Raw genomic sequence first — 22,933 nt, 5'->3', positions numbered from 1 at the left:
GCAAAGTATTTTTTTTTTCTTTATTCATTTTTTTTTAAAGATGGATGTATTCTAATCTAATACTGCACAGTAAAATAATTCCAACAGCTTGCCCAAAAATATGTAAAAATTCCAAGTTTTTATTTAAAATAATTAAATGATAAAAAAAACACAAGCTATATTTAATAAATCTAGATATTATGAAACTTAAAAATTTAAATTCAATTCAATATGAAAGTTAATTACGAATTTTCAGTGATGCAGTTCTAATTGTACAGTTTAATAATCTAATATTAAACTACAAGAAGTAAATATTTTATTCATAATTGGTCCCCGTAAAAAAATTTAAAATAAAAAGCTTTAGTTAAAACTTTTATTTTCTTTTTTTTAAAATGATAGACATTTACAAATCAATACAACTTAAAATAAGTATTCTCTTTCTAGTATAAATAATGAAAAACAAAGATTAATTTAAAGAGCTATATATAGCATTACACTAATTTTAGTCAACAGTGATGGCAGTATACCAAGAAAAAACTGATTCACATGATTCATCGTGAACAAGCACATGATGCCTCAGGCAGGACTGTCAATCATTTTAGTCATTTTTTCATGGATAATAGTACTAAAAAAACGGTGTAAAAAAAGATAGACTTTACCAATTTTAAGGGGTTAAAAAATGTCATAGTCAAGAGTTTTTATTTTTTTCACAATCAATTTTTTTTTCAATATCTTCCCAATACCAGCACAAAAACTTTTAATAATTTTTCATGCTCAATAAAGATAAATTTAAGTAACTCTCCATAGTGAATAAAAATAAATTTTGGAAGCATGATATAAATAGGAATAAAAATAAATTTTGGAAGAATAAAATAAATTGAAATAAAAATATATTTTAAAAGATTAAAATAAATTTGAAAGAATAAAAAGAAAAAAAGTGAAAAAAAATTTGAAAGAATAAAATAAATAGAAAGAAAAATAAATTTTAGAAATAAAAATAAATTGTAGATGAATGAAATAAACAGAAAGAAAAATAAATTTTGAAAGAATAAAATATACAAAAAGAAAAATAAATTGTGAAAGAATAAAATAAATAGAAAGAAAAATATATTTCGGAATTTCTTCCAGCGTGACTATTTTTTAACACGCGTGGAAAATAACAAACAATCAGAAAGAGATTTCAAAAACAAAATACTATAATTATAATGAAAAAATATATAAGAACATAATAATGAATAAATGATAGTGAATAATATAACGAATAAGTGAATAATTAAAAAGAAAAAAACAGAAAATTGAAAATTTGAGGAGGAATGTGCTTGATATCTTAAAGAAAGTAATGAAATAAAAATTCATTAAAAGAACACTTTTGATTATTAAAAAAAAAAGATCTGTAGAGTTACAAATTGTTCTGCAGAATTGTAGATCCCAGTCAATGAAAGAAAACTCAATGATTGACAGTTCTGCCTTTAAAACATAGAATCACCAGCGAACATATATGTCAGGCTCTCCATGATTGTACAAGTAAAAATAAATGTGATATAGCATCTCTCTCTACAGTTGCGATTGACAAAGACACGAGAAACTGTAATTATCAAGTGATTTTAATTATCAAGGATTCCAGTATTATCAATTGGACTTGTAAGTTACTATACTTCGCTACCATGCGATTTAACATTTCTAGCAACAACATGCTCATGAATTTAACAATGAAATGTTATACATGATAATTCATAGTAATGTATCCTATCACCTGCACCTAATTATTTAAAACATGATTATAAATAGACATAAATATACACAATGACATTTTGTTGTTGCCTAGTAACTTGATTTTTTACTAGAAAAACTCATTAATCATTTGACTTGACATCAAATATAAGCAACACCAGTGCTTTTAATTTTTGGCATACAAATTTAAGTATTCCTTTTTTTTTTACCAAAAATTATTTTGATTTTCAATAGAAATATAAAATAATTTTGATGCTTTTAAAAAGTACTTTTTAAAAACATACTAAATCAAATTAAGTTCTCCTAATACCTAATAAGGTAATTTCATTTTAAGTACTTTAAATTAAGTACATAGTTCTCAGTGAATTTTTCTCATAAATTTACTTTAAACATAAAATATATTAGGAATAACTTAATAGATAAATATTCAATTTGTAAAACATCAACATCTGGTTTATACAGGAGTACAATAGGTGCCTTATATGACACAGTCATAGTTTAAATATACCTGTATGCAGAATGTTGTCCTTAATGTCACATAAACACCACATAAAAATTTTAAAAAAATTCTTCAAAAAATTAAATATATTTGTAAAAATTCTATTGTTTCTTTAAAGAACAGTTAACTATCTAATAACTTGCAACTTAAAAAAACTACCACACATCAAACAAAACTATACAACTTGTAAAACAATGTATTGCTCAATTACAATTTAGATTGACTTAGAAACAAAAGATTAATATGAAATAGTATAGCATAAAAAGTTTAAAAAATTATTCTTTTGGAAAACATTTAATTAAACAAATTTAGCTAGCAAAACACATTTTTATAAATTAAAAAAATAATAATTGTAAAAGCATGCTTTAGCAGTGAATCCAATTACATGTGTAAATAAATTTTTAACGTACTTTATATTATTTTAAATAAGAAATAAAATATTTTAATGCATGTTAGTAATGTAACACAAACATAAAATAACCTTTTTAAATAAAATCTAAAATATAAAGTCACTAAAATTAATACATTCACAGTGTTAATATTCACACAGTGTTATTTTGGCATACAAAATTAACATACCAACTTAATAATGTCATAAATTACTTAAGAAATAATATTTTCAAATGTACTAAACAATAATTTATATAACAATTAAATATATCTTTAAAACTCAACAAGACACAAAATTAATTAAAAAAAAAAAAGCCATAAACTTATTTAAAAACATAAGAAGAAGAGAAATTTGTTAAAAAAATTTCTACTGAAATAACACTATGAGTGAAAGATTCAATAAAAGGCCGTAACATGAGTAGAAATCAAAGTTTAAAACATAATTTATAAATGAATGCTCACAATAATTAATATAGCACATATAAAAACAGATTACTCTAAGAATTTTTAAAAAGAAGAACTTATAGTCAATTATAGACATTGCCTTTTATAAAAAAAATATCTAATGTCTAAGTTAATTATATGAATTACCTTAGATAAATATTTTTTAAAAGAAAGGAAAAACATCGCAAATAAATAAATAAAAATTTGTGCACACAGCTGATAGATATATATATATATTTTAATTTTCAAATAGTTTAAGTAATATTTTGAATCTTTGCTAATTTGCATAATAATAAATTTGTAGCTAATTTTTAAAGAAATTTCCTTTTAAAAAATTATTAATTTATATACCCGTAACAAGAAACAAGCAATTTCTTGTAAACATGGAAGTCAATGTATTTATAGGAATTTCAGATAATTTGGTATTATAGCGTAGTAATTTAATCAAATATCTTAATTGTAATTTTAGAAAAGTTCAATAAAATATCAACATGCAAACACCTTTGTATTTCATTAATTTAGAGGTTAAATTCATTACATTTTACTTAAAATTAGATTATTCACATGGATTACTTAAGAGTTTTATAATGCATTAAAAAGTTTGAAAATATATACAATCATAAATAAAATATCTTAAAATAAAATTTGTTATTAAATAAAAAACTTTGCATAAAGTAAAATAATTTTTAAGGAAAGATTCTCCCTAATGACTAACTTCTGGTTATAAAAATATTTTTAAAAGCAAGAAAGAGCATACATCAGTTTGGAAAACTATACAAGTAATAAATTACTATAGAGATCACATGCAATAACATTTAAAATTAAAATATAAATAAAAACTTGAATTAAAACTAGCTTGTTTTGTTTTAAAATGTTATACAATAATTTGTACTAAATACAATCTCACAAAACAAAAATAAAAACTAATAAACTTAACAATACGGTAAAAAACAAACAAATTTTTCATTATATTCCCCGTTTTAAAAGCATAACTTTAAGATATAATACAATTAAAAACCAAATAAAATTTTTAATAGAATTTACACTACACATTAACCAATAATCTTTATATCCATATAATAAAAACATTAATCATAAACTTTCAACAAACTTATCAAACAAAAATTAAAATAAAATTTAGAAGAAAACTATACATTGTAAATATAAGAATGAATAAGACAAAATATACAAAAAAAATGAGGTATCTTATAAAACAACTAAACAAAATATAAATGCAAAAAATGTATTTCATAATATGAATCAAAACAACTTAGAGGAAATAAAACTATATATCTTATAATTTGAATATCTTATAAGATAGTTTAACATAATATAAAAACAAACAATTTCTTTCATAATTAGAATACTTTTCAATGTAAGTTAACAAAATATAGAAGCAAATCACGTATCTTTAAAATTGAATCACGTATGTTATGTATTCTACACCTAATATGAATACATTAATTCATAATGATTTTTGTATGTTTCAAACATTAGGATTTGTTAGACTTTTACTACATTAAGCAACAGTTGATGCAGTTCTGACTAGACATTCATTTTCATGGCTACAACTTAACAAATAAATTGAAGGCTTTCTTAATTGATAAAGTCATAGTTTTAAATACCTGTATTAAACATGCATTTATAAAATATGTTCACATACCAGTCTAACCTCCAAAAGAAAGAAAGAATTCACACATTCTTGAGTGCTTGTGCTAGTTAAGATGTGGCACAGATATTTATGTTCAATCGCACAAAAATGAACAAACCAGCAGTTTGCAAGAGTAAAGATGAAAAGTAACTAAAATACATTTTTTTAAACCAAAATTAAGTAACCAGATAAACTTTTAATAAGTATTTAAAGGAACAAAATATTAAGAAGTGTTTTTCAAAATCAACAAAATTGCAAATAAAGAATGAACAACTATATACAAAAATCAGATTCAAACAATGAGTTCAAAACATATTTAATGCATATTTCGCGATGCGAATTATAATGCGAATTAATGCATATTTATAATGCGAATTGCATATTTCAGATGTCATAACAAGGGTTAAAAATTATTCCACGAATAAGGTGCATAAATGCACTTGAATCTATTTAAATGCATGCAAAACATCCTTGAAGTGCACAAATAGAACCAAATAAAAACCATGACTAATACCAGTTTGATAAATAAAACATAATAAAAATTAGTTTGACTTATTCAGAAAAAAAGAAAAACTAAAAAATTATCTACTGTAATCACAGGTTTTTGCAACAACAAAAAATATATAATAAATAATACTGTAAAATAAATTATCACAATAATCACTGGCTTTTGCAAAGAAAATAATAATAATACTTTATGAAATAAAAAGGAAATAAAAAAAATTTATAGCAAGCAAATTTATACTGCAAATTATTAACGCCTAATTAAAAATAATTTTTATGCACTATTCAAATAAAATGCACACAATATGTAAATATAAATCGTGCTTCCTAACATTTTAAAATGTTATACACAACATTAGCTTGACTAGAATTTCTTATGAGAAAAAAACCGCTTATAAATGGAACAGAAATATTAAATAAAAGATCAATACTAAGCAAACAATTTTGATAAGTCAAAGAACCTTAAAAAAGATGTCTGCACATTGCAGAAATATATAATCACGGCAATAAATCTTGCCTTAAAATAGTCCAAATAAATAGAAACACAAAATGGTGCAAGTTGACACTTACAAAAGTTCATAAAAAAAATTTAAAATAAAACAATATGAAAACAAAAGAATAATTAACAAGCCAATCAACATTCTTAAATGCAATAGCAGCACCAAAGTAGAAAATTTTTTATGCACAACAAAAACATAAAATGCATAGTGCAAGTATTAAAAACTCTGCCTAATAATTTTTTAAGTAGATACAAACATAAAATTTAAAACATAATAAGTATATAAAAAAGTTATTTCTATCACTAGTCCTTAAATAAATAATCCTATCCAAAGATATTCTGAAATGATTAAATTCATAAGTGCATAAAGTGGAAAAAAACACAACATAAAAAATATAACAAGTAAAATTGCTACAAATCCAGCCATAACATTCTTTAAGTAAATAAAAAACAACTTTAAAATAAAAGTTTTCAAACAATAATTCTTGAATAAATAATCTCATACACAAAGATATACTGGAATAAAATAATTCATTCCAATGACTAGAAATGAGTTATAAGCAAATATAAAATGCTTAAATGATTAAGTTAATAATATTGATGAATAAACATGAGTAATTTGAATCTTTCCTCTTGCCTCAAAATTAATAATAAACAAGATGCCTTCATAAAAGACAAAGGAGAATCGCATGCCTCAATACTCATATTGTCCTCCCATTTTATGACCACCAAGGTCCTGATCTTGCATCGGCGGAGCTTGTTGCTGCCCCATTTGGGGCAGCATAGCCGGTGGTTGAATCTGCTGGTGGAAACTTGTCTCCTTGTACACAAACCACAAGCTACAAATCCATAGCATACAATTGGCAAATCCAAAAATCTAAAAACGTAACAGTATTATGAATACAGTTAGTCAGCTATAAGTGATTTTTTTTAAAAATAAAAATACTTATATTGATTTTAATAGAATATTAATTTTAAAAAATATTGATATTAATTAAGAAAATAATATTAATTTCAAATTATTTAAACCAGATTTTCTTTTAAAAGATACTTCACAGACTATTTATAATAAGTTAAATTTTAGAAATTTAATTACATTTGAAATATTATTACAAATAAGTTATAACAGTACCTTTCAAACAATATTACAGCATTAAAGTATTGTCTAATATATGCAATGTGTATCATTCGCGTTTATTCAAAATAACATAGAAATGTATCATTACTAACTACTGAAAATAGGCTAAGAAAAATTCAAAATTCTTTTCACATATTATTTTTTTTTGTAAAACTTACGAAAAAAATTCAATAACTGCATTGAATTTTCACTTGGTGTTGATCTTAAATTTTTAATAATCCACAAATTGGTAAGATCTTTAAAAAGTCAATTCAAAACTGCCCTAATTCATTTCATAATCAGTAGTAATAAAACTTGGCAGATACAAACTTATTACACAGCAATATATTAACAATACATTTTAAAACCATGAAAATCAATAAAATCTTTAAAAATCTCATATTGAAATGTTATGAAAATGTTTAAATTAATTCTTTAAAAAAAATCATTTGGTACGAATATTGATTTAAATTAGGGATGTAACGAATGTTTGGCCACTATTTGGTATTCGGACCTTTTGTCTAACATTTCATTGGCCCAATGTTCAGCCAAATATTCGGCAAAATATTTTTCTGGAAAATTACTTTTTGGCAAAGTTTTGTTTGGAATTTGAATAGATTTCATTAAGAATAATCAAAAATTGTATTTTTTACTATACATAACAAGAAATAGTTATGCCACATACTTAAGTTCGGAAACTTGCAAATTCATGTTCTGAAAGACAAATCGAAAAGTGAAATCTGAAGAATTTAAACTAGATAAGTTCATACTGAACCATATGTTTTGAACTGCTGAATTTTTTCAATTGTATATATTCAGGCAAATCAATTTCGCCATTTTTTCAACACATTTTGTTTTAAGAATTAACATTTTTTTGTTTTGTGTTTGCTGTTTTTTGTTTTTATGATAGTGCAGCATTTTAACGGAGCTTTTCTGATAGACTTATTCTTTTATTTTCGCTTTTTCCTGTAGGGCAAGATAAATCATAGTAACATAGAAAACTGTGATATTCTACGTTCAAATTATATTTTTAAAACTAAGAACAATTTTTTTCCGTTTCTCTTTTGCTTTTTTTTACTAATTTTTCCTTTTATCAGTGTTTTTATTATAACACAGCACTTTTTAAAGAGCTTTTCTAATGAACGTTATTCTTTTATAGTCACTTTTTTCTAAAAATACAGCAATGAGAAAAGTAAATTTGAAACTTTTAGAGTTAAATTTTTCATTTAAGAATCAAAACCGATTTTTGTTGTGGTTTATATTTAGCTTCTTCTTTCTCAAAAAAAAAAAACTTTTTTTTTATTTTTTATTTTTTTAACAAAGCAACAAGTTTCTATTAGACTTTGTTCTTTTTCTTTCACTTTTTCTTAAAAATACAGCAAATGGAAAACTGAGATGTTCAGTTTTAAAATTTTTTTTGAGAATTAAGATCGATTTTTATTTTTTACATTTTCGCTTTGCAAATAATCTTTTGTTTTTATGATAGTGCAGTTTTTTAGAAGCGTTTCTGACAGACTATATTTCTCTTATTGATACTTTTTTCCCCAGAAAATATTATTTTCAGCAAAGTTTTGTCTTAAGCATAAAGAGGATTTTTTTTCCTATTTCTTTCTTTTTTTCAACTTCACTTTATATATATAGCTGTTAATAAATTTTTTATTTATTTCAAATATTTCTAATGGAGACTAATATATATATTTCCCTTTTATCTCCTACTAATAATATAGCTAAGTTTTGATTAATTTTTAATAATGACTGAAGTTATTTGTGTACAAAAAGTAATATTTATTTATGATTTTTTTAAAAAATGTTGCTATTCAGCCGCTGAATATTCAGTATTCAGCCAAATCGCTATTCAGTAAATCAAGCTGATTTAAATAACCAAATCCTGATATAAATGCAAAAAGTCTTAATCCAATAATAAATATAGAACATTTTCCAAGGCTGATTTACCCCCAACTATGGTCAAAATTATAAAAAAAAAGTTTCCTTCTTTAATTTTATAACGAAAAGAGAGACTGATCTTTGTTAAGAAAACATCTAGTTTCAAGATAGGCGCAAAAAAACATATAAGGAAATAAAAAAAAAATCATTATTTTCTTGAATCAATAAGTGGGGTAGAAAAAAATATGGGTAAAATAATTATTCACGTCACTGAAAATTAAAACCAAGTAACAGTATAGATAATTTTACAATCTTTTAATAATTTCTCATGATGTATCTAGGTAAAAACATTAATCTAAAAAAAATATGACAAGAAAATATTTTTAGGGGAAAAATATATAGTTTATTCAAAGAAGGCAATATTCTCATCAGTGTTTGCTGAAATGGATAAAATGAAAAAACTAATCTCATATAAACTGCAATGATCCATGGATTGATGCCCTCAAATGCACTCCGATGTTACTGCTCCAACTATAGTTTGAATTACATTTATGATCTTTTGTTTACATCTCTTTCTGTGAGTGGGTGGTACTTTGTCATGAAGTAAAATTGTCCCCTGCACTTATAAATAGGAATTTGCAATTATTTTCATTTTTAAATTATATAATACTTCATTTTTGTGAAATATTTGTCCCTTTTCCTGAAATAAAGTTCAGATAAATACTGCCAGATGAACAGTTCTCACCCTGTTTTTAAGTAATAGTTCAAAGTTGCAACACAGTGTTTAGCTATACCATGCTGTGGCGAGGAGAAAAAAAAGTTAAAAAAACGATTATATGCTAAATGGCTGAAAAGATAATGAGAAAAAATCAGCATAAAGCATTAAAATTCAGAGTTAGGCATCATAATTTATAGTGCAGTGGTCTCGCTGTCAGTTTGGCAAATACAGCCAAAGAAAGAAACATATTCAAGTAATTAAAATAAATACTCACTCACTAATATAATAATAAGGCATCACAAAATAACAAAAAATATGCCTAGCTATACATAAAAAAGTATTAATTTTATTCCTCTAGTTCAAAAAACATAAACACAATGACAACAATCTAATAAAAACATCATGTACACTACAATGATGTTAATTGCCAGGTTTTTTAAAACTAAAAGCAGAAAGAAAATCCCAAGTGAGGTTACTAAGTCTGCGGAGAGAGAGTACACTGCCTTTTTATCTTGACTTGACATAACATTGATGGAAAAGCCAAAATGGCTGGTCGAGGGAATGACTGTTCGCCCAATCAGTGTATAAGAAAGAAGTTAAATTTGAAAACTTCGGCAAGAAAAGGATAAAATTATGGCCGAAAACAGGGTTTACAGAGTATGTAACGTTAGTCAAAAAGGAATGTTCTCGAACATTCAGCTTTTCTACCGACAAAGGAAAGAATTACTTGAAGGTCACAGCTGGATCTGCCGGCACTAAATAGTTTGCAGAGTTGCGAACAACTAAGTTATAGTTAGTATTAAACAAGTAATGGGATGATCCCCACATACAAAAGAAAACTTAAAGCGACACAGACAATTCCCACATGGAAATTTTGGGGTAATTCTAAACTTTTCAATTATCAAAATAACTTTAAGTATAACTTTAAGTCAACTATCATAATAACTTTTACTGTCAAGTCACAAAGTCCTCCATGTTCCCTTAACTAATCATACAACTGGGGGTACTGATCCAGCAGTTTCCTTGTCTTCTAAATTGTGTTCAAAATTACAAGACTATGGAGTTGAACGTACCGTAAACTCAAAATTGGATTGGCTGTTCAACGACGGTTATAAAAAATTTTTTTACAAAAAAGAACTAAAAAAAAGATTTTTTTTTATTTTATTGAGAAAAACATAAATGCCAGCTATTTATTACAGGCACAATAGAAGTAAAATTAAAAAAAAATAAATCTTACCAATGAAACATTCAGGGAGGCGAAATTCCCAAGAGTCACAGTGCGACATACTTGTACATCATTCAAGCAGATATCAAGATCGGGGAAAAGATTAGCTGGATTGGTGTAGTATTTCACATCAGAAACACCCTGAGCCCAGGCACAAGATCCCGCAAACCAAAATATGGAAAGAACTCCACTTGCAATGAAATCCTACAGAAAAAAAAACACTTATTAATTTAATATGCTCGACAGTTTCAATTTTACTCAAATGAAGAAAAACATTAGTCATTTCATGGCACGAACAAACTATATAAAAATCTTATTGAACATAAATTTTGTTTAAATAATTCAATTTTCTTCTTCAGTATCTATGTAATTCTTAAAAAAGACATTTTGTGGAGAGAACAAAAATTATGCCAATTAGAGAAGAACGTTTTCTTCTTCTTGACAGTTTTATCCATAGTTTCAGAAGTTGCATAAAGTATTCAAGACTTAAAAAAGTTCAAAAATTATAATGTCCACTTTGCATCCCAAGATAAACAGCAAACTCAAATTTCAATAACTTTGAAATTATTATACAACAATAAAAGGATAAAATAAAACAAATATTTATAGTAAAAATTGTTAGAATTTCATACATGATTAAATTAGATGCAGAAATTTCCAACAGACTAAATTTTTTCAAAAGATTGCTTTATTTGCAATACAGAAACCATTTGAAGAGTAATTCAAAGATCAGAGCAATCAGTTCCACCGTCAAAATATGAAAAGGGATTATGATGCTCTGAAGGAAGTCCCATATTCCATGGAACTCTTGTTTTTGGACCTGGAATAACCCAACGGAAAAAAAGCAAAATTTTCAAACTTAGTTAAACACTTATTTTAGTTAACAACAGTTGGAATCTTTTGTAAATCATTTAAAAATTTCTTACAGCTTTCGCTATAAACATACTATTTAATATTTTTAATGCTGATTGTTTTGGAATTATTTAACTATAGATTTGGATATGCTCTCACAGGACTTCATGAATCTAGATTTATCAAACCTGTATAATCACTGGCATATAAAATTATAAGACATAGAATCTATGTTTATCAAACTTTTACATTCACTACAATAAAAAATTATTATTAATTAAGTCATGTTTATCAAACTATGTAATACATACGATCACTGGACATTGTGTAATTATTAGAATTAAATCAGTGTTTGTCAAGTTTAAATAATCACTGGTATAAAAAATTATTAGTATTAGAATCTATTTTTATCAATCTTGCATAATCATAATAATTTGAAGCCGTCAACAAAATGAAATAAAAAAAGAAACAGAGTATAAGCAGATAGCTAACTGTACAGGATGATTATTAAAGTAACAGTCTTTTAAAAATTTATTTACTTAACAGTAAACTTAATTTAGTCTTTCTCAGTAATTAGTCATTCCACACATGGACGGCAAATTAAATGTGAGTTTATTTTTATAATTCCGTTATTTATATTTCCAGAGTTCTCCCTAGGAATAAAAAAGGGCAAGGTGCTTCCTATCAGAAAAGGTCACTTTGAATTTTGAAAGCGCAATCACTTAGAAACCGTAAATTATACTATTTTATGTGTATATTTCAAAAAATAATTCTCTTTCATTATCAAAATGAGAGAAAATTTGTAGATTATAAAAATAATTAAAGGCAGGTTAAAAGACAATTTCTGTACATAAATTTTTTTCAAATTTTTTCATATTTTTTTCAATTTTTTTCATCAAAAGTACACTAAAAATGATTAATTGATAAACAACTTGAAATATCTTTTCTATAGTAATTGAAATTGAAAATTATGAGAAAATGAACATTTAAAGGTGAATCTCTTTTTTCTTTTTTTTAAAGGGTATTTAATATAAAAATAATTTTAAAATTTAAAAACACTTGAAACATTTTTTAATATACCAAGCTCTGAAAAAAAATTCATCAAAAATAAAAATTAAAAACTAGTTTGTTTGCAGGCAGATAAATAAGGGTTTTCCCATATACATAAAGAATGAAATTCCATTAACTTACCACAACAGGGGTCATGGGATTGGTAGAATACAGGCGGTGCATGAAAACATAAATGAAGATTATGCCAGTTGTATACAAGAGGGTCAAAACTCCAGATGCAACAAAAAACTGAGCATTGCTCGAAAAATCAAATGGAAAAGCATAAGACTTGAAAGTAATATTATTATCTAACTTTCCACACTTCTCAGGAACACGAAGTTCAGCTTTTCCTAATCTGAAATAACAAAGCAATTAGAGTACAGTAGTTTATTTTTAATCATTCCTCAGTTTAATCAATCCAAACCTCAACTTAAAATTTATTTCAAAAATGACTTGCTCAGTGATTCCATTAGACTTTGGAAATTGCATATCCTTAGGACCGAGGACTTCCATATTTCTAGGTCTTTTTTTTAAATTATTTATTCAAAAGAGATTTTTATTTAACATTCTCAAACTTTTACCAAACTCTTAATCAAATATTATTATCAATTTTAATTAAAAGCCTTGACTGTTCAAATATAAAACTGCTTGTTTATAAAATTCTCTGTTTTGTCTATCGAGAGACAGAATAATGATAAAATGTGTAAATTAATAGATGGATGAAAAGGTGGAGAATCAATATTTTAAATAGGGAATCCCACTTTTAGCAAAAAATGACCCAGTTTCATAAGTCCTGGATCCTAAGGATCTGTAATTTCTAAAGTCTAAGAAGATCACTGATTATTCACATTGATGATGCCTTATTAATTGATAGACAAAACAAAGAATTTCAAATAAAGAAGTGTTATATTCGAAATATCAAGGCTTCTAATTTGGTCAATTCAAAAACTTGCATCAAGGAAAAGTCTAAGTAAATTGATCAACCTAATTTGATACTAAGTATTATTCTAGTTTTTTCCTTTAGCAATTAATAACAAAGAATTTTTTATCTATATTTAAAACTTGGTTCGAATTTTGCCATCATAAATCTGCTGACAAGCTTTTTTCCCCTGCGCTTAAGAGTTAAATATACCAAAAGACATGCCATGACTTATTTTTCACATCTTCTCTACAATTTTTTGTGTATTTGATTGGTTACAGTGCATAAGTGGAATCACTGCTTAACCTTTAGATTGTTAATTATAGAAAGCTAATTCTAGGTGGTGCAAGGATTAAAACTCATTATGAACTTAGGAATTACTAACAACAATTTTTATTTTTGTGTCTAAGCTTAAAGAACAAGCCATTGTATACCATCATAGTACTTTTACTGTTTACAATATGACTTGTACCATATTTCAATTGAGTTGAAAACATAAAAAACTGAAGATAACATTTAAAACATAGCAACGCTTACACTTTATGTCATTAATTTTCTTAAATTGAGTCGTGGTTTGCAAATTCTTTAGAATTTATAAAATGTAAAAAATCTTACGAATGGTAAAATTACATGTATATTTAAAAACAATCTCATGCATACCTTGTAAACATAAGCTCAGAGACTCTACACCTTAAATGTTTAAATTTCTGCTCTGGTTTTAGATTCTTATTATTGTTTAGACACAAGTGAACTTTTGTTTTAAAACTACATGCCTTTTTTTTCCCTTTTATTTAACATCAGCAAGATTTACCATATCCTCAGAAAAAGAGGTTTTAGTACCTAAGGATAAGTTTTTCCCATGACAGTTAGTATTCTCTATATTAAAATTTATGTCACATATTTTTTTTACTATCAGAAACCTCATATATGTTTATGTAACAGCATAAATATCTTTGTAAAATCTAATATATATTTCATGCTTCAAAATTAAAGACATCTTCCTCTCTTATGTAATTTTCTCTTCCCCAGAGAGTCAAACAGTTTAAACTGGTTTTTGACATTTGTAAAGCTTAGTGGAAGAACTGACTAAGTGACATTTTAAAAAAAAAATTCAGATTAGTCTTATTTAAATATATAACATTCATTTATAATGTTAAATACATATATTCCAAAGATACAATGGAAGAACCAGCAAAGAGACATTAAGACATTATTTGAGTATTCTATAGTCAACAAACAACCTTAGAAAATCACTTGCTTGGCATTGAAGATGCGAGGGTAAAAACTGGCAAAAGTGAAAAACTTGAAATAGCATAACTTCCAAACATTAAGGAGGAATTTATATCTTTTACGAATCAATAATTGAAAAAAACAAGAAAAAATAACCCTTAAATTGCTTCAATATTTCTGGTTCGCATTAGTTCATGTTTCAGACTCAATGCACTGGTAGTAGGTAAATGTAATCTTTTTCCCTAAGCAGAGTCCCATTGAAAATAAATATTACTCTGTGCTTATGCAACTTTTTCAGTTTATTCCTATTGTTACTAGTTGAATACTCATCCTTCTTGCTGGTTGAAATAAAACAAATTTTCAATAAATCGGTAAGAATCATGCACACATTGAAAGAGATACACAGACACAATCAATTATAACTTAAAAAATACCAGTTTTCTTATTTACTGCCATTTGTTGCTTTTTCTAATGACTTTACGCTATTAAGTTAAGTAAAACAAGATTTCAGAAGTTTGTTCTCTCAAAATAAAGATTCACAACCAGTATCATTTGGCATAATTCTACTGCCCGACACCAACTCCTGATAGCAAAAAATTACCATAATCAACAATTTTCTCTGGTACTTGTCAGATTCGGTAAACTGTAAAAAACCTATTTCCTCAGTACTTATAGTAGGAATTGTGAAACATATATTAATAAGTATAGTACATATTAAAACAGCATCAAATAACACAACATCAGTAATACCTTTTACCAAGCACTTTTTTTTCTGATCATTTCTTTTAAATTGAAAATAAGAAAGGGCTCATCAATAATCCTTAAAATTGATGCACACACTTGAAACATTAAGTGTTAAATCTGGAATGATAAGCGTACTTAGATATTTGACAAAATTAAAAGCAGAGCCGTGGTAGCTCAAGGGTTAGACCATTCGCCTTCCAATAAGGTGAACTGGGTTCGAATCCCAACAATGGTTGGTCGATACTAATTTTTCACCCGGCGCGATATAACCACAAAACTGCCATAAAATATCTCCAAACTGAGCAACTGACCCCAGTTGCTCAGTGGTAGGTGGATCATGGGCTAGAGTCCACTTGCTGACAGGCTAACTGTGGAAGTTTTTGTGGATTTCCTCTCCATATAACGCAAATGCGGATTAGTTCCATGAAAAAAAAAGTCCCCCACAAAATCAAATTTTTGACAATACTTGATCCAGAAGTTCTCTTGTCTTCTGGATTGAGTTAAAAATTACAAGGCTATGAAATTGAACATTATTAGTTGTAAACCCAAAATTTGGTTAGCTGTCTAACGACGATTATAAAATAAAACAAAAAACTAATGGCAATTTTTTCATAAAAAGCAGCTACATATGAAAAAATCACAAAGATCACTTTATTTTGCTCCCTGCCAGCAGAGATTGCTATATCCTGATGCTAATTATACTTTGGTAGAAACATATCAGAATTCCACTGGCAACAGCTAACTACGAGACATTATCATGGTTTTTACCTCCATTTCGCGCAAATGCTGATTAATTTCTCTTCAAAGAATTCCTCTTGAAGGTGAATAGAACCTTGTTTCTTAAACAGATGTTTTCCTGTCTTCTAGTTTCAAGGCTAAGAAGTTAGAAATACAAAAAGTCGCAGATCCACAGAGTGGATTGGTATTCAACGGCGGAAATTTGTGAAGTGGTTACATAAATTATAAAGAAAAATTCAAGTCACGTAATTTAATCATAATCGAGTAGTTTACCACGATTTAAAAAAATACCCATAACAGATTTTTAAACATTTTTATAAATTAAAACGTGTCCTTTTTGCATAAAACTGTAAATTTTAAATAATTTATTTATTTCAACAACTATACCTAGATATTTCTTTATTAAAAGCAATAAAAGTAATTTTATTTAATTTCAAAAATACCTTAAGATGTAACAAAATGAATGAACATTTCGAACACTTATCAGCACATTTTAAAAGAATGCTTTTTTTAAAATCAAAAGTTACCGAATCCTTGCCAATTAAAGCGACAAACACCAGTAAAACACCTACACATAAGTTGAGCTCACATTGCCACTGAATTGCTTTTGATAGATTTTTGGACTAACAAGTCTAGATAAAATTTTTTACCAATTTGTTCCGAATTAAGGTTGCTAAAATTTTATTTTATTAAAATAAGCCTAAATGTATGTATATTTATTTTATCTTTTCAAACAAAAGTATATTCGATGAAAAACATTAAAAATTCTCTGTGAAGAAAAGCAAATGTTACCCAAAAAGTCATGACTTCAAATAAAAACTTAATCGCTAATTTACTCAAATTCACTAAAATGTAGGCGGTTCTTCTACTAAGCTTTTCATCTGCCATGTCAAAAAAGCTAATAAGATTAAAAAAACAGGAACTAAGTGGCTGCTCAAAAATTAAGCTTAAGACCAAAGGGGGAAGTAAGCTTGTGATTTGCGTATTTTTGCTGACAAGAGGAAATAGGGGTATGAGCACACTTCATGACACATATATTCTTTTAATTCTATTTTTTAAATGCAAAAAAGTAACAAAAAAAATGATATTTTGAGAATTGTCAAATTTGAAATAGTAGTGAAATTTAAAGGAAAACATTTCTTCAAATAGTACTTACAAAGGTCAAGAATTTTGGTTACAGAAAGAAAATACCTTATTAGAAGAAAAACAGAAGACATTCGGAAAATGAGTGTACAGTTAAATATGTTCAAGGCATGGAGGATGCCAAGAGAACAGATGAAGAAGAAGTACCCACAGATTCATAATGAGTAGAAAAAATCATAAAAGAAGTATTGTCATAAAAGATATGGCTGTAAAAATCTTGGACATTATATAATAAGGTACTTATGGGTTAAATAAATTTATATTTCAATTGTTCAGTTTAAACTATGCTAAACTAAAAAATATTATACTCAAAATTTCATAAAACAAATTAAATCGTAAAATTTATTTAATGCAAAGTTTTTTTTCTTCTTTCTAGTTTAATCCTAAAATTTAGATTAGATTCAATTTGATTAGAAAGAGCCAAAATAAAGGAGTTATTCTTAGGAGTTATACTTAGTTGTTATTAATAACTTAAGCGTGGAAGGAGATTTGTGACTTGCTTACCTTTGGTGACAAGAGAGTGTTCAAAATTGTCAAAAACATGCTTACGCAATATTTGAATGCCCTCTAAGGCTTATTTTAGCCATAGCAAATATTAACACTTAAGTACCCAAAGTAAAATTTTTGAAAAGACACAAATGAAGTTTCCAGAACTGATTTATATTTTAGTTACACAATCCCGAACATTAGGTATAAAAAAGTGTGGCATTAGATAACTCACTTAAATGGGTAGCCAAATTTGTACTGAACATCCTTTTCAAATTCAGGACATTTTATTTCAATAGTTGTTACTGTCTCAAAACCAGCAGTTGTTGCAAATGCAAATATTGACATAACCTAAAAAATATATTAATAATAAATTACCAATGAATTCATGCAAAACTAGAACTAAAAACACATTAAGAAATAGATTTTTGAAACAAGTTTATTAATACACTATTATTATACTTATTAATACAAGTTAAGAAAACAAAGAGAGTTTAGTTTAGTTCTATTATATTTATTAGATCTAATTAAAAACAAATTAATTTAGCAAACAAATTTTATAAAAAAAAAAATGCGCAGTCAAAAAAAGCTTAACATACAGAGAACCTCAATCGATCGTTACTCAAGGGACTATTCATTATGAACAATAAATGTGAGAAAATTATAAATGAGTGTCAACTTAAAATGTAGGTTTTATACAAGCTAATTATCAATGCGCTTAGAAAAGAAATTAATTTTAAGGTGTTTAGTTCATCATATTAAGAGATAAACAAGTTAGCAGCTGTTGCTACTATCAACTTCAATAAAAAAAACTTCATTTTTCTAAAAAAGTAATGTGATTTAGGATTTTTGAAAATCACAAACTAGCAGCCCTTATCACTTACTAAGTCATAAGTGTTGCTTTCACTTATTGAAAATAAAAGTGTGTTGTAACTCTGCTGCAATATAGTGTACATGTCTGCTGTAAAATGTAGTGTAATTCTGCTATTTGCAGCCTCTAACTGTCAAACTTACCTACTTGCTTTTCTACACAACAAGCCAGTTTTCCTACATATTTTTTAATGTTGATAATGTGCTTTAAATAATTTTTTAAATATTACATACATTTTTATGAAGTAAAATGGCAAATTTTGTACAGGAGTACTGCATGTGGATAGATCACAAGTTATACTTGCTTCTAAATCATAACTAAAGAAATCAAAATATTTCTGATTAGGTTTTTCAAAATTTGTTCAAGTTCATTAGTTTTCCTTTTAATTTGTAATAATATGACTTTAGTTATACAACTATATTTATTATTTTGTTTTATTTGTTGCATTATTAAAGTGACTGTTATAATTGATAGTTAAATAAATATGTTCACATGAAATTAATATAAATTTATAGATTTGAGAAAAAACCTTTCTCGTTATTTGTGAAATCATTTCAGGTTGGAAATACTTATCAAAGTATAGTTCAATAAGCTACTTTCACAGCTTTTATATTATATATTTTAAGGAAAGAATGAGAATAAAATTTCTTAGAATTTCTAAAAGAAAAAATAAATACTTATTTCATAAATATTTTTTGAAATGTTCATATTCTAATTACTTTTCCCATTATTCTTATTCGCCTCTTTGAAGTTGTTTTCTATATAATACATTCTTGTAACAAATTAATTTAAATGTGCTGCCATCTGCTTATAGTTTAAAGAAGCATCATTCGGAATAAAGTGAAAATACGGTTGAATTAAAAGTTCATCATTAAAGAATTAAAAAAAATTTTTATTGAGATTTCAAAAAGAGGTATTGACCAGGGAATATATTAATTACATTCTCATATTATTAATAATAATTATCACATAATGAGAGCAAATTTATACTTTGTTGGCCATAATGTATTAGCTAACTTTAAAAGTATCTTTTCCTTCACACATACTAATGAGGAAAAAATTATCTTTCAATTATCGTCTTGCAAATAGCTTGGACATGTCTTTCCATTAGGTATATTTCTGTCTTCTCTTGTAGAATAGAACAAAATTGGGAATTCAATTGGCTTCATATCATATTTAGTTCTCTAGAATCACCATTTCATCCAAAATTGAGGATTCTAGGTAGTAGGTACTGGCTGGGGAAAAAAACCGGTAGGGTTGCTTGCCAAGAAACAGTTTCCAGGAGGTTCATGGTGCTGAAATAGAAATTCCCGCTTCAAATGATGCCATTTCTTGATGGAACTTCAGGGAGCTCATGGTAAGGTACCTGTGTCTTAATCAATGAGGCATCACAGCTCACAAATATGTAGTTTTAAAAGAATATGAAGATCAAAAATCAGGAAGTTTAATATCCTGTTATAAAAAAATAAAAGCTAAGCATGCAAATTTTAAAGTACATTCTAAAAGTAAAACCATAAAAAAGTAGATTCTGATAATTTTAAAAAAATGTTTGGAAACCCTGATCAATAGTGGCATACACAAAATGGTAATGGCTCTGAAGCATACATAATACTGCATTTATTATCCATAATAATACGCCAAAGTGGGCAACTTTTTTTCCATTAAGTTTAAGCAAGGGACTTAGATTCACAATGGAATTTAATACAGTAATTTAAAAATATGCTAACAACATATAAAATATAAATTCCCCTGATCCATTTTATTTTTCATTACTCTAAATATATTATAGTGTTAAAAAAGAAAGTGACACAATGAGAAAATTTCATAAACCAAGTTATTATTTTTAGAAAAAAAATATGCAAAATTAAAAAAAAAGAAAGAAGAAAATCATGAAATTTTAATAATCGATGTATCAAACACTTTCACATTGATTAAACAATAAAAAACTTAGAAAACTTACTAGTTGAATGATTCGAATGAATCCACGAGGCTCAATTAAAACTCTCAAATTTAAATCCATATCAAACAGCACTGCAAAAAATAGAAATTTTACAAATTTATATTTCATGTAAAAGTAATACATACCATTTAAAATAAGTTTGTTTATATAATTGTCAAATAAAGTATTAGTTTTTTATTAATTTTTTTATTTTATTAACACTTTTAAGCTATTCAGCAACTATAATAACAACTATGGGGGATAAATGAAATGCTTAGAAATTTAGCTATCTCAGAAAAAAAGGTTATTGTTCAAAATTACTGTTTTTTGGTTTAAAATGAATATGAAAATTCACTTTGAGCTCCAAGCTAGTATAGTATGAACTTTTCTAGCTGTAAGAATTTTTTTTAAACTTTAGACAAAATTAAATAAAATTTCAGCAAATTATGGTTCAATTATTTTAAACATAACAGGAATATTTAATAAACATAATAAAATAGTTTTTATAAATGCTACCTCTTTAAAATAAGAGGGAACAAAATCTCTATTTTTAGTAAAATTCAATAACTAACATAGTGAATAATTATTACATTTATACAATAAACAATTTTGAAGAAAACACAGTAAAAGTGATGTTAGCAAGTTACCCACAGCACAACTCATGTTTTAATCTTTTTTCACATTTCCTCCTTTTTTTTAAAAAATGCCGTTTTTAATTATTTAATTTTTTACATGATATATATAATTTGATAGCACAGTAACAGATTATATTGAAAATAATAAAAGATTAGTATTCAGTAAAATATGATTATATTTAGTAAAAAACTAATAATTAAATTTAATTTTGTGAAGATCTTTATCCTGCTCCGAAACTAATGTAAAATTTGACTTTCGAATCAAAATTGGATAAATAAATTCATTTGGATTGGACAAATGTTAAAAATAATTGTTTATTATTATTATAAAAAAGTACATTATGAAAATTTTACCAATAAAACATTAAAAAAAAAAAACCTATGATACGTCTGATCAAATGAAAAATTTCTTTTCATAACAATATTTAGTTTCGCTTTAACATTTTCATAATTTGGCATTTTAAGAATGATGAACAATTTCATACAAAGGGCATTTTTATTATTTTTGACCTTCAACGAAAAAACAAAATAAAATTCAAAATAAATTTGCATAGTACAGTTTTCTAGAGCAAAATTTTAAAAAAAGCGATTATTTCATTATCATATATTCTTCTTTGGAACATAATATAGGAATTTTCATTGTAGTATCAGCAAAAATCAGCTGTGATTACCTATAGTTTAGTAAAAGATCAAAAAATCACAGAAGATTAAGTCAGAATTAAACTGTATTCAATGATGCTCAGGTAAATTCGTTTGTTATTATTTTTCTTAGCTGAACTTTAGGAATTTTTCATTGAAAAAATCGCAAATATTTTGAAAAAAAATTTACAAATCGACCTATATTTGCGGTAGTTTCGTTATTCCGTGTTTTGCGGATCGATAACGCATTTGTTGCCAAATAACAATTTCTTCTGAATAAGTTCTAATCATATTAAGCAGGGTGGCCGAGAAAATTCTTAAAGGTTCTTTTCTCACTCTTGCAACTTCATAAACGATCGAATACGCCATCTGGGGAGAAGACCGGTTCCATGACTTTAGCCCTGTCCTCCCCTCCTCTTTTCAGTTCTATAGGAATTGTGGGGAGAGTAGTTTTTTCCATTTCCTAATATTTTTCACATTTAATTGTTAAAAATGTTTTTGTTTTTTTTAATTTCCATGACGAAGGACATTTTTTAAATTTTCTTTTAGAGCTATGTTTAATGTAGTTTTCAGTTCCATATTGTTTCCTAGCTTAAAAGATTCTAATCTTTTTAAGGATCAAAATAGAAACTAATGAACTTCCTTCTTCTATGACTCTTCACTCGCTGACGGTGAAAGCATGCGAAGTGCAGCTACAGGTAGAGAGCTCTACTCTACGCCACCTGTAGCCCATTTCGTTCACCAATTTTGATCACCCGGTGTGCATTTGTGTTATCAAGGCTGTTTTATCTTCAAGACTATTTTTTTTTTTAACAGACGATCTTTTTTGTTTAACTTTATTTATTTGCATTTTTAAATTTTACATATTTCAAATAATAGAAATTTTTTGTGTAGAATCTCTATTAATTGTAAATCCGGTGGAGAAGGTATACATTGTTTTCCGTTACTATGACAGCCTTTTGTTTTCGAGCAATCACAGCATATGTGACATTAGAATCATTACACTTAGCTTATTTTTTTAATGGTAGGTTAATTTCAACCTTAAT

General features: G+C 26.3%; 1 protein-coding gene across 1 annotated transcript; it reads right to left on the bottom strand.

The window, feature by feature from the left end:
* Window positions 1-4,552: 4,552 nt before the first annotated feature.
* LOC107440214 (synaptophysin-like protein 1) lies at window positions 4,553-22,119 on the bottom strand. The gene is made up of 6 exons (XM_016053071.4): window positions 21,920-22,119; window positions 20,635-20,705; window positions 18,039-18,154; window positions 12,685-12,898; window positions 10,654-10,845; window positions 4,553-6,574 (listed from the first exon to the last, which is right to left on the bottom strand). The coding sequence occupies exons 2-6, from the start codon at window positions 20,692-20,694 to the stop codon at window positions 6,392-6,394; spliced, it is 765 nt and encodes a 254-aa protein (XP_015908557.1). The 5' UTR covers window positions 20,695-20,705; window positions 21,920-22,119; the 3' UTR covers window positions 4,553-6,391.
* Window positions 22,120-22,933: the final 814 nt, after the last annotated feature.

This window comes from Parasteatoda tepidariorum, chromosome 8 (assembly GCF_982258835.1).
Source record: "Parasteatoda tepidariorum strain Cologne lab strain chromosome 8, Ptep-v5.0, whole genome shotgun sequence".
Lineage (NCBI taxonomy): Eukaryota > Metazoa > Arthropoda > Arachnida > Araneae > Theridiidae > Parasteatoda > Parasteatoda tepidariorum.
This window is presented reverse-complemented; position numbering and strand designations above follow the sequence as displayed.